General features: G+C 42.5%; 1 protein-coding gene across 1 annotated transcript in view; it reads left to right on the top strand.

Annotated features, from left to right (window-relative positions):
* The window catches only part of SFMBT2 (Scm like with four mbt domains 2), a 98,413-nt gene that overhangs the window by 62,939 nt on the left and 19,229 nt on the right, over positions 1 to 16,245 (top strand). The window contains exons 10-15 of the mRNA XM_015865816.2: positions 876 to 958; positions 2,958 to 3,084; positions 8,741 to 8,854; positions 10,121 to 10,163; positions 10,304 to 10,374; positions 11,286 to 11,425. Coding sequence (XP_015721302.1) covers positions 876 to 958; positions 2,958 to 3,084; positions 8,741 to 8,854; positions 10,121 to 10,163; positions 10,304 to 10,374; positions 11,286 to 11,425 — 578 coding nt within the window. The remainder of the gene's footprint in view (positions 1 to 875; positions 959 to 2,957; positions 3,085 to 8,740; positions 8,855 to 10,120; positions 10,164 to 10,303; positions 10,375 to 11,285; positions 11,426 to 16,245) is intronic.

Below are 16,245 nucleotides of genomic sequence, written 5' to 3'. Positions count from 1 at the left end.
AACCAACCAACCAACCAACCAAAACCCTCTGCCCCAAGAGTTTATTGCTAGGTAAGAAATAAAGAGGAGTAGAGGTTTGGAGCTCTGTGATAGGACTGTTTGAGAGCCTTCCCCCCCCAATCAATCACTGCTTCTTCCATTTTTCCTTAGAACGAGGGGCTGAAAACCTGATTGAATCATTGAATCATTAAGGCTGTTAAAAGGCCTCTTGATCAACTACCACCAATACTGCCTACTAAACCATGTTCCTAAGTACCACGTCTATTCTGAAGCCTTTAGGAACTGGGAATTCTGTGTTCATTTTCCTGCTCTGCTCCAGGTTTCTATATGACCTCATGTAACATGCTTACTGCAGTGGGATTTAGCTCATGTTCTCTGAGCTATTGGGAAGTCATTTATGCAGAGTACAGCTGTATCAATGCAAAGAGAGAGAAGTTTATCTCATGGTATAAGAGAAGGGATGGATTAGCTTCAGATTGTGCCAATTCTCTTCCTGTTGACCTGCAGTCCCAACTTTTCAGTGCGTAAAGAAAGGAGAGGGAGGGCCATGAATCCACCAGGAAAACTTGGACAGTGGCACTTCTTGGTAATTAAAGGTTTATGAAAGCCTGAGAGATGCTCACTGGAAAAGGAAAATGAGGAACATATCTTAGTTTTATTACTTTATAGTGAAGATCTGGAGATTTCAAAGGGAAATGCAGAAGTTGTGTGAGTGAATGCTGGAGAAGTGCCAGCAATGGTGACCTTGCATGCTGGCACTGCACATAGCACTCAGATGGGGTGGGATGCTGAGACATCAATGGTTGTCTGCTTGGGGCCCATTTGCACTCTCCCTGTGACTACAGCTGATGACACTTTGTTTTGTTGTCCTGCAGGTTACTCTGGCCAGGACTTTGACTGGGCAGATTACCAGAAGCAGTGTGGAGCGGAGGCAGCACCTCACCTGTGCTTTAGAAATGTAAGCTCTTTTTTTTGCCTTTGCATTGCTCCTGTCAGATCTGATTGCTTGCTCTGAAAAGCCTTCGGGAGCTTCCCTCAGACCAGCAAGAGTTTGTTTTAGGAAGGAAGCCAGAAAAGTGTTTCAGATTTCTCTCTCTGAAATAGAAAAAATAGTATCTTACTCTTTTCCTTACCAAAATTTCATGCTCTCTCTCTCTCTTTCTGGTTTTGTACAGCAATTAACACAGGAGCACTGACCATTAGAACAATTGTTGTTAAAAAAACCCATAAACTGGGTTAAAAACAATAATAAATATTCTGCCTTGCCAATATCCTGGTGCTCATCTTCATGTTCCTATCAGCTGAGTCAAATCAAGATGGGTTCATCATTTTCAACCATAAAGGCTGGAAAAAACCTCTAAGATCAGTCCAACTGCACACCTACTACCAATATTGCCCACTAAACTACGTCCCTAAGTACCAAACATCATGTTTCTGCCTGGTTTCTTGGAGGTGTCAAGTGGCTTTTCTCATTCATGGCAGCCCAAAGGCAGCCTGGTCTGGAGTAAACCATTGATGCTGAATTGGTAGATTTGAACACTTCTAGTAGATGAGTTCAGAAGAGTGGTACTGTTAACAGAGTTTCACCCAAATCAAAGCTCAGATTTCTTTACCGCATTTATTGTGCCTTTCTATGCAAAACTCTCTGGACTTCAGGCTGAGATTGCTGAAAATCCAGAAGGAAGTTAAGCAGTGCTGCATTGTATTTATGCAATGGGACAACTGCTGCATTTCTTCCTTGTGCGAGCATGCTATATTTCCTTCTTTTTGTCGAATAATGGATCTCAGTGCTGGCAGCCTTGAAAACAGACTCTGCGTAATACTCTCCAAAGATTAAGTCAGGTCTAAGTGCTGTTTATTTTAAGGAAACATTAATCAGGTAAACATGTGTCTGTTTTTCTTTCAACCTTGATAGCACAGTTCTCTGCAGAGAGCTGTAATCTTCCTGTTGTCCCTGGCAGGTTGGTCCATTTGTTTCATGCCTATAAGCAGCTCTTTGGTAGAAACCTCTTTTCAGGCACTTCTTCCACCTACTGCAGCCAGACGTGGTACTGGAAGTGGATATGCTGTAGCTATTTCCCTAGGGGGGATGTTTAACAAGGAGAGTCAGTTATGAAATGGATTGACACGAACAAATGCTTAGTAAAATAAACTCCCAGCTAACTGTTTTGTCATTGATTCTGTATAAATTAGCCTCCAGCAATGAACTGCACTGAAAAGAGCCCGTGCAATGATAAATGATGTTTCTTTGTTAGGCAGTATAGCAAGCATTTAAACAAACTCACCCTGCTTTTCTGTAGTGCTGGCCAGTTGCATTTTTTACTGCAAGATGAAGACTGGGACAGTCCAAGCAATGCTTGAGCTTAAGGGAGGAGAGGGGGGCACTGGAAGGGATGGAAGTTAATGAAGAGTAGCTTGTGAGACCCCAGATTGAAGCAGTTTTCCAGGGCATTTTGTCTTATAGCAGTGATACCTAAATAGTTGGAACTGCAGCTTCTCTGGCTGCTGAAACCTTTAGCCATAGAGGGCTGTTGCATTCTTGCAAGATCATGACTTCACCTGTTAATCATTTTGTTTCATATTTGGAGAGATGACCACTCACTTGGGAAGCACAGCAATGCCTAACCTGAGTTTTCCTTTGTTGAAGAAGAGGGGGAGGACAGTGGGGACCTCAGATAACCCATGGAAGGCTTTCTTTGGAGCTGTATATTTAAGCATACAGACTTAGTGCTATGGCAGTAAGCATGGCTGGCACCATCTGCACCCACCAACCTCCTGCATTGCTTCCTGATTTGTCATCATCCCTGACTTACCATGTGTGTGATCAGGGCATCTCCATTTTGAACCTGGATGCCTTTGGGTTCTTCACTTAGAGTGAAAAGCAAAGCTTGCTAAAGTGATTCTTCTCAGCAGTCTGTTTAAATCCATGTTTCATTGTTGGCCCTTGGCTCTTTCAGACATCCTTCAGTCGTGGTTTTACAAAGAACATGAAACTGGAGGCAGTGAACCCTAGGAACCCTGCAGAGATATGTGTTGCTTCTATCACCTCAGTCAAAGGACGGTTAATGTGGCTTCACCTCGAAGGTATGTGCTACAAATGCTTCTTGTGTTTCATGTAGTTTACTCAAACCCTCTCAACTCTGTCCTTCATCCTCTGTCCAGTGTTGCTTCCTCTGGCCTTACCCATTTACACATATGGACTAATGACTGTTTTTGAGAATTGACATCCTTGAATCCCTCCAGGAGAGGACCAAAGACATTCCACCCTCCCATCCAGTGTGGATGTTATCAGTGATTTCTGTTGATTGTATAAATCTCATTTATGTAATGATGAATCTCTGTCCTGCTTAGTTAATGTGACCGAGACTTCCATTCACATTTCCAGTACACTCTTGTGGGATCATAGAATCAGGAGATCCCAAGTTGGAATTGACCCATAAGGTTCATTGAGTCCAACTCCCAGCTCCACACAGATCACCCAAATATCTGACCATAAAGAGATCTGTTCTCTTGCAGCCTCCTTCCTTCCTGCTCCTTTCACTCATTTTAGTCACCTGGTTCCCCAAAACTTCATCAACATTTGCTGTTCCTTACCACAGCCATTTCCTGCTCACATCCTTCCACATTCTCTCTTCTGCAGAGAGTAACTCTGTATTACAGGGTATAGAAAGCACACAGAGATCTTTCTTATTATTGTTTCAAGAGCAGTGTTATTTCTAAAGAGTAGAAAGCCATTCTAATTTAAGTGTTCAGATGAGTGCTGTGATAAGCCATAAAGCTGCTCTATCTTTGTCACAATATATTTTAACTTTTACCCATCAAGCTAACACACTATTGGTAGAAGCTGCTGGCTTCATCTGCAGTCAATATAAGAGCTTCATTTTCTCTATGAAATCAATGATTATTGGGTCACCATTGACTACAAATGCCATGTTTCTTTTATTTCTTTTGGAGAACCATGAAAATACCGAAGGCAATTCAGATGGCCTGTAGCTCATCACCAGACTCTAAGGTCTGTGATTCTGAATGAATGCATAAGGAAGGTGTGCCATTCTTTAGCTGCCAGCCAAAAGGGAACATTACTGTAACTCTTAATGCAGGTAAACTTTGTCTCCACCAAGGCAGAATGGCCAAGAAAGTGTTAATGGAGTTACAGATTATAGTCTAGCAAGAAAGGAGAGTTCTACAGGGGCTGAGACAAGAGATTCTTGCAGAGATCTCACTGGAGATGAAGTCTCTTAGCTGTTCTGCACATAAAGATCACCTCCTTTCCTTTGCAAGATGCTGAACTCTCAGTGTTTTGGGGCTGGGAAGATACTGGAAACCAGACTGACCAGAACAGCTTTATCTTTGCTTGATACAGAGAGTTGCTTATTCCTTCAGTTTGTTCATTGTAATTACCCAGAAGTGTTCTAGTACCTGGCAATGTGCAGTGCAGTTTGTATGAGAGGAAAGGTGGCTGATCAAAGCCTGTAAAATTGGTAATAACATTGACATGTAACTCAAAGTGCCTCGTCTGTGCAAGGAGCTTGCTCTAAAATTTAACAAAGGTGGATGTTCTGTGGCCTTTAGCTAAGCAAAAGTAGCATTATATGGTAGACAAGGCTCTACCAGCACCTCTGTGATAAATCCCTTTCTCAGAGATTTATAAATCAATGACTACCCGAAGAGAGACTCATCCTAATCTAAAGCTTGGCAGGCAAAATCGTTTGTGCTTCTTGTGTCTTTCCTAAGCCCCATAGTCTAGGTCTAAAATCTGTGGAGATCTTCTTCCTTTTGTATTTTGAGCATGTAGTTTTGTCTCTTCTGCATTTATCTCCAGTATAAAGTGCAGGTATAACTTTGCATCTTTGCTTTTGTTAGTGGCAGTTGTGTTTCGTTTTGTTTAATCAGTTCAAACTAGAACCAGGTGCCCAAAGTTATGGATCTCCCAACCCTGGAGATGCTCAAGGCCAAATTAAATGGGGCCCTGAGCAGCCTGATCTGGGTGTCAGCCCTCAACCCAGCGTGTGGCAGGGAGTGGGAACTGGATGGTCTTTAAGATCCCTTTCAACCCAAGCCATTCCATGATTCTGTGTTTCTGTGATAACCAGTTGCCTCCATACACAAGGTGGTTAAAGCTTAACTGTAGCCTGGTTTGGACTCTTGGCAAAGAATTTAGTTAAAGAGCTGGAATTGATGCATGTTTGAAATTCATGTCTCACTAACACTGTTGTGGAATTTACACCCATCCAATCCAGGAACTTGGACCCATTTCACAACACCCATTCTTAAATCATGGAATCACAGAATGCCTCAGACTGGAAAGGACCTAAAAGATCATCCAGTTCCCACCCCTTGCCATGCACACAGTTGCCACCCACCAGATCAGGCTGTCCAGAGCTCCAACCAGCCTGGCCTTGAGTGCCTCCAAGGAGAGGTGCCTTCATTTGGGGGGTTTGAGAATCCATTGTATTTTTTGTTTTCAAGCTCTTATGATTTTAGAAGGATTCAGCATTCACTAAACTTGCCCAGTATGGTAAATGAGGAGCGCTGTTCCTTGGTCTTCAAATCAAGCTGTCCCCCAAGACCAAAGAGAAAGCCACAAGTGTCACACTGCTCCCTTCCCTTGTCTCTTTCTCTCTGTCTTTTACTCCTTTAATTTCTTAAAGGATATTTCTTTCCCAACTTGTAATAAAAAAAACCTGTGTGAATCTCCTTGCTTTATGGATGTTCTTACAGATAAATGTTTTACGCTTCTTTTGTGTCTCAGTGCCAGGAGTAGAATGATCTGTAGTAAAAGGAAAAGATGCGGAGGGCTGCAGGAATAAAAAGGCTTTGCTGCTGTTGAAATACCTCAATACAGTATGCACAGTGTTAGCCTAAAACCAGGCATTAAAAACCCCACAGAACTCTGCTTGCAGAGTCGTAAAGTAAATGTGGCTTGGACAATGGCATCCTTTTTTTTTCAGCTCCATTAATGCACTATTGTTTTTAACTGGTTATTTATATTCTGGTAGCAGCAAGACTCCCAGCTGCCATGGGAGCTCATCACTGGAGACCTCGAGTCCCACCGTTTATCATGGGTACATCTGAAGCTTTCATTGTTGCCCTCAGAGTTTCACTGTTTGACAGCCCGAACTGCAGCCATAAAACAGGACGTAGTAGTTAAGCAGTATCGAGTTAGACGTGAGGGAACATTGCTTAATAAATCATGCTTTGTACAGTAGCAAAACTGTAAACTTCAGGGCAAGCATTTAATGAGCAGCAGTATGGTTCCCCTGCAGACAAGAAGTGCAGGGCTGATTGGAGGCTGTGCACATCCCATCACTTTCTGCTACTTTATTACTCATCATCTGCATTGTTAATTTTTACGGGTTCATTTTAGATTTTAAAGCTGAAACTTTCTGGTGTGAATATATACAAGTAATGATGTACACTCTTTGCACAGAGTAGGAATTTAAGGAAAATTCTTTTGTTAACCACTTCTCCAGAGAGGTTTTCCTTAACTTTCCCTCTGAATTTTCCAGAGTTGCTGCTCCATCCTTTAAGATTTGTAGCAGAAGGTGGAAATTCTCACTCTGTTTCCCATCTTCCTGTTCTCTGCTTTTCCATTCAACCTCTCCAGTCTCATGGACGTCTCTTGGTGTGGGAAGATGGCAGCATAAAACACAGCAAATGAAACTAATGAGTTTCAAGCAAGCTGGTTTCTGTTTATGCGAATGAGTCCAAATGAAGCAGTAAGATGTTGGAAGTGAAAGACAGGATTGCTGATTGCCAAAGGGACGAGGCAGTGTGAGTGAGGCCAGAATAGCTCTGTTCTTGTCTTAGAAGAATAGTGGTGCTGCAGGAGAACAGACATTATGGTGCTTTCTTGCTCACTGGGGCATCGCAGCTGTTAAAAACAAAATGTTCATGTCACATCTATTGTTGTTTGTGAGAAGGAAGGTACATCGGGTCTGTTTATTGGGTCAGAATAACATGATAGAACAATTGCAGTGATGAAAATACTGAATTTTCACAGATCTGGTGAGATTTTAGTGGGGACCATTGATCTCTTGTTGTACTTAGGGCTGAATCCGTTGCTTACTTTCTTTGTCAGGTTCAAATTGAGCTGTGATTCTTTGTTATTTCTTGATGGAGTTAAGTGGCTGTCCAGGGAGTACCAGCTGCTGAGACATCATGTTGGGGCTTAGTTGCTCATGGGAGCAAGTTCGTGCTGTATGACACAGCTTCATCTTTTCATCTCCTCTTCCTCCTATTCCTGGCGAAACAGAGATCTCATCTTCAAGGTGCGATGTACAAATAGAATGCAGGACTCAGAGGAATACTGTGAAGGTCATAGAATTATTACAGTTGGATAAGACGGCTAAGACCATCCAGTCCATCCATCAACTCAACCCCACCATGCCCACTAACCATGTCTCTCAGTGCCAACTCTGCTCTTCTCTTAAAGATCTCCTGAGATGGTGGTTCTACCCCCTCTCTAGGAAGCCTGTTTCAACACCTCACCACTCTTTCTAAGAAGAAATCTTTTCTTACATCCAACCTAAACTTCCCCCTAGAAGATACCCATGTATCTGTGCAGGCAGCATGGACTTTTATTTATTTGTTTCTTTGTTTAAACTTTAATTTCTTCTCTGTCACTATAAGCACTGTTTCCTTTCTTTCTTGGGCTTTTGTTTCAATTACACTACAGGTCGTTGATGAACTTTCATGAGTGGGAAGTTCCCTGTAGTCATCTAGCTGAGCTCAGTCAAACACTGCTGCTTCAAGCAGAAGGCAGAGATGCTTTAACAGATGTAAAGATGAGGATGCTTGCAGGAGAAGCTGCTGATCTCTTTTATTAAGAGATTGCCTCATGCTGGCACTGGAACTGTAGGTCCTAATGTGGAAGTGGCAGAGCAGGAGGAATTTACTGATGAAGCTGTGCTACTGCAGATGCACTTGAATTGGAATAATTAAATAGTATCTTGATTCAGGACCCAAAGTTGTTTCCAAAACACCTCAGAGTCATTCAGAATATTTCGTGTTGGCTTTGAGTGAGATCCATACAAACCAAGATGGGCTAGTGTATCCTGAAGGAGACATCATAACTGAACTGGATGAAATTGGTTTTAGGTAGAAGTTTTCTTTGGGAACTTGGAGTCAGTGTTATGACAGAGATCATAGTGCATCTATACAACAAGGATTTGTATATTACCTGTCCCCTATGGGGTGATCTGCTCAAATTTCATGTGCTGTGGGGAGCATTGGGAGAATTTGTGGTGTCTTAAACCTTTAAAAACAGTGGTTTAAAGGCAGAACTACGCAGAAAAGCTTCATAGGAGCAGTAGGAAATAAAGGCTGATCACTTTACCTACAGTTATAGTCACTGTGCATGCTCTTAGCAATAAGAACAAATATCAAACTGTCCTGCTTCTCCTTTGCTTGTGCAACTCTACATGAGAACCTGTGGGTCAATCAGACAGTCGTGTTGGGGAAAGTCATGCATGTTTAACATTCCAGGCTTGTGGCTGCTTCGCTGCACACGCGTAGTGTGCTCTTATTTTTGATTTTTGCTGGAATCACATTGCACTGTAAATGCAGCAGCCGTATCATTCCTGCCTTTGCAAAACTGAAGACGAAATGATTCCTGATTTTGATGCAAGTAAGCAGATTTATTTTTACATGTTCCATCATTTGCTTCCCTCGGTTCGTGATGAATGCTCGAATGGCTCCGAGTGCGTGTCTAAATGGTGTCATAAATTTGTGTTTATAGGTTTACAGATGCCCTCTCCGGAGTACATAGTTGATGTGGAGTCTATGGACATTTTCCCAGTTGGTTGGTGTGAAGCGAATGCTTATAACCTTACTCCACCACACAAAGCTGTTTGTAAGTGCACGGAAACCTCAAGCAGAAAATATGCTATATCCTATTATATCAACAGATTTATCAGGGAGTTTTTCTGATGTCTGTAATCCATTTCTTAAAACTACCCACCTAACCAGCAGACCAGTAACCAGGCTGTGAGCATACTGTAATAAATAGTAATAAATCTAATTAGTGACCACATGCCACAGCACTGCTGTTACATGGTTTGTATTCGCCTGTGTGATCAATCTCTCTAAAAACAGGATGGTTTACACTGGGAAAGGCAGTTAGTGGTTTGGGGTTGAACAGGGTGGCTTGTGGGTTTGCAGTGGGGCTGTCAGAGTGAAACAGCTGAGTTCAGTGCGGCAATGGGATGAATTAAGGACGTGGGAGCTTGGATCAGGAAAAAAATGTTGAGAATTACACCTGTAAAATACAGAACCTGAAGGAACATAAAGAGGCCGTGTCTCCCTTAGACAGGATTTACTTTACCCAATGTGAGGAATGTTTGCTGGCCTCTTACAACCGAGTTCTACACCTTCCCAGGGTATCAGTTCTGTTATTTCACTTCTGTTATCAGTTCAGGGCTTTTCCTAGCATCTAACTTAAATCCCTGTTGGCACAATTAAGTCTTGCCCTATGTCCAATGCATATTAAGTTTACCTTCTTTTCCATTCCCATCATAGTTCATGAGCGCTCAGTGGCTTGGTGTTGTTCTGTTCCTTGCAGTAGCTGTTCAACCCCAATCTCAAGCCACCAGATGAAGAATTTGCCTCAGTATTTGTATTAATTAACATCTGAAAGGCAAATTCTAAAATGTGTCATTCTTTCAAGGAGTTAAATATGCTTAAGTTAAGAATCAAGCAGCCAGGGCCTAATTTGGGAGAACACTGCTATGGCAACATTATGCAGCCTTGTCGCAATTTATGGCTAGGGATAAATTATGCTGGAGGTAATCATGCTTGTAAAATGTAATCTTATCCATATGTGTTTCTGTAAGGAAAAATATTTGTGTTCTTATTAATTTTTTTTTATGTTGATCCCATAAAACACAATAATAGCATTCCAGAGGAAAGATTAAATGTATTATTACATCTTTAAAGCAGTTTTTAATGATGTAGTGACTTACTTAAAAATACCAAGAAAAGATGGCAGTGGTAATTAAGTACCATTTCATTGTGTTAGGAGTCATTTTATACTCAGTGCATTTTTATAGCTTTTTATGCATTATGGATGTATTTTATAGGACAAAGGAGTACAAAACTGTTTCTTCCTTCGTTTTTGCAGTACGAAGGAAGAGAAGAATTGCTGTTGTGCAACCAGAAAAGAAGTAAGTTGCTATTATTTAAGGAGATATTTTTACAGTGATACATCAGGTAATACACAGCAGCTGAGCGACTTCGCCAGCTTCTGGTTCTGTCCTCTGCCCCCATCTGACATTGTTAAATACTCCAGATTTCTCTGTAACAGGTTACCATCCTCAGTGCCTGTTGAGAAAATACCTCATGACCTCTGCCCAGTTCCTCAGCCAGACACAACAGGTAAGGCTGCTTGGTACCAGCAAGTTCTAATCTTAAGGATTCATTGCCTGTATGGAAGGGGACAGACCTAAAAAGGGAGAGAGCATGTCAAACGTATGGGAGACAGAGGCACATCCTCAGGGGATGTCAGACTCACAAACACAGTGGGGGCTCTGATATAGTATTTTGCTGGGCTTCCCCTGAAGCTTGTTCATTTCAGCTGCTGACATCAGGCCAAGATGAATGAATTTGTGGTGGAGATGGATGTGACCTCTTAGCTGGCATCAGTTAAATTGCTTACACCATGGCTTAGTGCATCCATCCTTGTGTCCCACACATCATCATCTGAGGCAGCAACCCAGGGTGCCATTGCAATCACACTGGGAGAAATGGTCTCTTTCTGGGAAGAATATCTAAGCTATTGTGGACATCTGGTTGGGTGGCATTGAGAAGGTGTCTGCTTCTCTCCACAGAATGATTTACCCAGATACAGAAAACTGTTCTGTAGACCCATGTTATTTCAGGGAAAAATATCCCAGTCCCCATTATGTTGGGGGGTAGCTGAACAACCCTTCTCCTGGATTTTGTCCCTGAGCTACCTAGTGAAAAGCAACTAACGTGTTTCCTATCTGAGAAGCCATAATGGCATCACTCGTGTCCATCTGTGACATGAGTTGTGAGATAGCCTCAGATCATGTCATGAATGAAGTCCTTTCTCAGTTCTCCATTCAGTAGAGCATGCAACCATATGGGTTGCTATTAAAAAATCTTCTATCTTAGGGAAGACTTTTTGTAGATTGGCTTGGGTTGGAAGTGAGCTCAAAGATCATCATTCAACCTTCTCCCATCCTTCCCCTTCTAGGAGAAAGAAAGGCCCTTGACTTATTGCACAAGAGTGCAACACACACATCATTGCTACTTTCTCCTTGCAGGCACCATCAATGGGAGATACTGCTGCCCCCAGCTCTACATCAACCACCGCTGCTTCTCAGGTCCATATTTAAACAAAGGCAGAATAGCAGAGCTACCTCAGTCTGTTGGGCCTGGCAAGTGTGTGCTGGTTCTTAAAGAGGTATGAACCAACTATTTTGGTTTTAAATTAGAGGGGGAAACATGGATCATGGGTTGCTGGGCCTAGAATTTGATAAGAGATACCTAAAATTGTCTTAGAGCTCTGTGGCACCTTCCATAGGTCAAGACTGCAAGCTTGGAAGGGAAAATATGTATACGCATTGGGAGTTGTAATGGAAGAAGAGTCATTTTTGAAGCATGGAGAGTTGTGTTGATTACTGGTGCAAGTTTCATCTATCTGTGTCTGCTGTGCAAGTGATTGCTGTGGCCAAAGCTATGCCAGAAGAGGATCTCTGTGATTACACCCATCAGACTGTTTCTCCTGGCACAAGCCAGGAGATTTGACACAGGTGACACCATTAAGTGGGTGACCATGGGCTGATGGGGCCCTAATTTTTGGGTTCCAAACTGACCAGGACAGAAAGCCAAGCACAGGTGTGTGTGTGATGTGCTAAGTGGAATCTGAATGCCATGGAGTTAATCCCATGCACCAGGTGTGGCAGAGCACCAGCATCTATGTACTTCATCCCAAACAAATCAATGCTTGCAATGAGCCAGTTCTTGAGATTTGAGTGCTTGCTGTTGACCTCAGACACAAACTATTTTGTTTGAAAAAAATACGTAAAGATTTTTTGCACAGTTCTGTATACAGTCCATGTACAGCTGAGAGGCAAGGTGACTTCAGGTGGGAGAGGACAAGGTGGTTTTGGTGGACAAGTAGGGTGCCATTGATGCAGTGGCCCAAGTTGGAGGAGACCCACAGGGATCATTGAGTCCAGCTCCTGGCTCCACACAGGACCACCACTGTTTCAACTTGAGTTGGGTCTTCTAGAAATCCATCTATTCCAGCTTTCTGGTCTGTACCTATATGAACCCTACCCATTGTGAAGGCAGGGCCATATCTGAGTTTCATCTGAGCTCCCTCTGCATAGGGTGAAACAGCAGGGGAACTTTTAGGGCTCCATTTGCTTGATGCATTTGCAAGCTCCTCAGAGCCCAGCTCGGTGAGGGTGTTTGAAGATGCCTGAAGAGAGATGGATTCCATCCCTGACAGAAACAACTGAAATGTGGGATTCCTCCCAGATCACCCACTGCTTCTGAACACGTGCTTCTGTTCTACTGTAGGGTGACCCCTGTGTTCCTTAATAGCCTTTGTATGCTGTTTTACATACAGCAGCATTGCCAGTTGTCTCACATGGTTAAAAGCTGGGCCATGAAGAGAACCACATAATTCAGCTGCCTCTGCAGGTGGACACTTGGATTTAGAAGAAGTGAATAAAAAATAGCCGTCAGCAGAAAGCAGGATAAAATGGTTGTGGTGCAAAAGTTGACAGCTGCCAAATTTGAAAGTCAGTCTGCAGTGGCTTGCTGATGGGGAACATTAGCAATCTGCTGCTGCTTGAAAAACAGGCAGTGAAAAAGCAACATGGGGAGAAACATGAGGCATCCACAGTCAATAGTTAAGCTAACATTTCTTCTTCCTTCCTGGAATTTGGGTTTTTAAAACATATGTAGTACAAAGTTTCTGTGGGGTCCTCCCCTCATGTTTTATGCTTTATGTATTGTTGCATTGGCTAACACCAGCTTCTCCAGATGCCTCAAGAATGGACCCTGTTATTGATCGAGCAAACCAGTTGTAATTTCTTATAGGAAACCAGTTTTCCCTTGCTCAGATTCCTTGCAGGATTCTGTGCTGAAGGAACAAATAGCAATGTCAGCAAGAGATGTACATCTTGCTTTTGGAGCCCTAAGTGACTTCCCAAGGAGCAGAGCTATGGCAATGGCCCAGTGTTTTGTAGTTGTATTTTGAAGATCCATGGGGACCATGGGATCCAGTCCCAAATTCTGGAAGGGTTGAAGAGAACACATTTGGGGTTTAGCTGTGGAGGAAACACGTGTTTCCTATCAGCTGCTGCCAAGATGAAAGATGTCTAAGCAGCTCAGAGAACGATGGGCAATGGTAAAGATGGGTCCCCATTCCTCTAGCCCATACTCAGTACCAGGCTTGATGGCTCTGTCTCACATTATACCCACTGATGATGTAGCACAGAGAATGCAAATTACAAGCTGTTGTAAATTATGCATCAGCATAACTTGTCTGGAATAAATAAATTATACATGGGCTTTACTTTGGCAACACACAGGGGAGTGTGGAAAAGACAACCTGAAACAACAGTTATGAAGGAAGAACAGATTCAGCTGTGGTCTGCTGATAGCCTTTTAAATCAGCCTGGTGTCTAGCTGTAGTTCTCTGTCTTTAGAGTTGCTCTAGTTAAACCTGAGTCAGTTGTGAGCAACTCCAGTAGGCAGCAGTCTCTACGATGGAGATGTTACCTTGTTTGGCACTGATGGGTTCATGCTTCTTCTCAGCCATCTTTTACCTCAGAGTCTTGTCACTTCCCTGCATCTATCTCTTATGCAGTGACAGATCATTCTGGATCCAGTTCCGAACAAACTGGTGGTACCAGCCTGCATACTGCAGTGAGATACCTGACAGTCAGTACCGCTTGTCTCTGGACTAAATAAGGTTGAGAGGTAATTTTGTAGTGTGGAGTAGTGCCATCCCCTTCCAGATGAGTACTCTGGGCCATTCTCAAATGGATTTTGGGAGAGAAGTAGCATGAATATGCGTGTTTTTTGGCAGCACCTCCAGCAGAAAAAGCATCCCCTGATTTCTGCCCAATTGCTTTGCCTCCAGCATGTTGGATGAAGAGATTGTGAGCTCTACAGGGAGGGAACTGAGGCACCTCCCCGAATGTCCCCCCTCAAGCAAGATGTCTGTGTAAAATTGTGAGAGTAATTGCAGCTTATTTGTTAGTATGATCAGAAATACTGGCCGCAGTTCTATGTTTGCTTGTGTGTATGCATCCTTCCATTCATGCAGAGCCTTAGGTGATAAAAAAGGAACTATTCCGGTACCCAGTGCCAAACTTATTCTTAAAGCCTGGAGGTTCATTATTCCTGGTGCCAGCAGGTTTATTGTGGCTTCTTTGACCTCAAGGGGCAAGTGAGGATGATAAGAACTGTTGTTTAACATCAGCTTCGGAGTTTATCTTATTCCTGAGATGCTTGTTTGGAAAAGAAGTTGAGATTTGCAGCCAAGAGACAGTGGAGATATCAGCTATCAACATGGATCAACCAGCTGCAGCTGGGCTGGAGATTAGTGGCTGTATAGTAGCTAAGATATCTAAGAAATACTGCTTAAAGTTAGATAAAAGAAACACATTGTCAGCTAAAGGCTTCGTTCTTGGCTCAGCATATCAAAAATACTTAGCAGTTCTTTCATCTATGCCAGCAATTGAACCACTACAACATTATAAAACGAGATGTCTTTTTAAGATTTAAGATGATCTATAACCCACCGTATCTTAAGGAAATATGCTGTAGAGATTAATTAGATTCTTTGTTTACTGCTATTACTATTTTAAGACACTTTGCTGTTTTTCTCTTTAGATGAAAATGGACTTAAAGATATCATGACTGTTCCTGTTTGCAACTGATGCGAGCAGGAATAATGAGCCACAGTTTGTGAAGGCTATTGCATTCTGCAACTTGATATTTTTTTTGCAGCACAGCAGGACTTCTTAGGAGAGATTTGCATAATTAAATCAAAATGCTCATAAAACCATGTAGCTTGTTCTGAGCCTTTGCTGTATGATTGAGCCATGTTGATGGTGTTATCATTAGCGATCAGATATTGTGTTAGGATGGCAGAAATCTTTCATAGTTTGGAAAGGTATGAACTGCATTTCTGCAAGGGGGAGAAACAGGAGAAGAGGCTTAGTGCTGTTTTGTGATATCATCTCATGGTGCTGTTGCCCAAAAAGCTTCATCCAGGATTGGGATCATCAATGAGGAGGGGTTGAGTGATGGGTGATGTGCAAATCACAACCAGTCTGTGATGCAAAGAAAGGTGCTGAGTACCCCCAGCAGACACTTCTAGATATCCTTAGGAAAGACTGATAACTAAGAGTCAGGTACGTATAGGGTTTGGCAGAGACTTGTGATGTTGCTGTATGATCATGCTGACTATTTTTGCTTTAATTCTTTAATTCTCTGCAATAAACTGTTCTTGGATGGGTGTTTTTTGGCCTATGTGTGTGTGTGTGTTTCTAGTGTTTAATAGTGCGTAATATTAAGAAATAATGTTATTAGAAAGTGGTACTCTTGCCACACTGTGAAATGGCAGACTCAGTGACTTATTTGAGATACAAGAAGAGAAAAAGCTTAAGCTTTTTATTTAAAAAAAACATCAACACACAACAACCTTTTTTCTTACCTTAAAGGGAAATGGCTGCTCTTATAAACACCCCTTTAAAAACTTGTTTTAGAAGTCTGCTGAGGGCTCTGTCAATGAAAAGCCAGTACTGGCATTGTGGGGCTGCAGTTGATAATGCTCAAGCAGCACCAAACAGTTATTTGCAAGGTTGGGTCTTCCTGATTTGCCGATGAGGAGAGGAACATATCTGTTGAGTTATATATGTGAGCATGGGAGCCATCCAAGGACTTGGTGGCTTTTGAAAACCTCCCTTTGGCTTCTGTGCATTGGGTGCATGTGTTGGATGTCAGTGTTGTATCTGTATGGTGAGTAGCAGACAAGAAAAGATGTGGATGAGCAACTGCATGGAGCCACTCAGAAGCTTCCATTTGTTCTCTTAGGAATCTTGGGGGTCATGACAAGATAAGAACCAGCTCGAGAGCTGTGTTTAAATCTGTATTTTAGGTTCCCCTTGTGTAAGGTAAAGAGTGTGCTTTTGGCCTTCTTCATAGAGTTCTTTGAGACATACAGGTGACAAGAACTGCATAAGGCATTGGATGCTC

This window comes from Coturnix japonica, chromosome 1 (assembly GCF_001577835.2).
Source record: "Coturnix japonica isolate 7356 chromosome 1, Coturnix japonica 2.1, whole genome shotgun sequence".
NCBI classification, from domain to species: Eukaryota; Metazoa; Chordata; class Aves; order Galliformes; family Phasianidae; genus Coturnix; species Coturnix japonica.
Note: the sequence above shows the minus strand (reverse complement) of the source record. Positions and strands in the feature narration are given on the sequence as shown.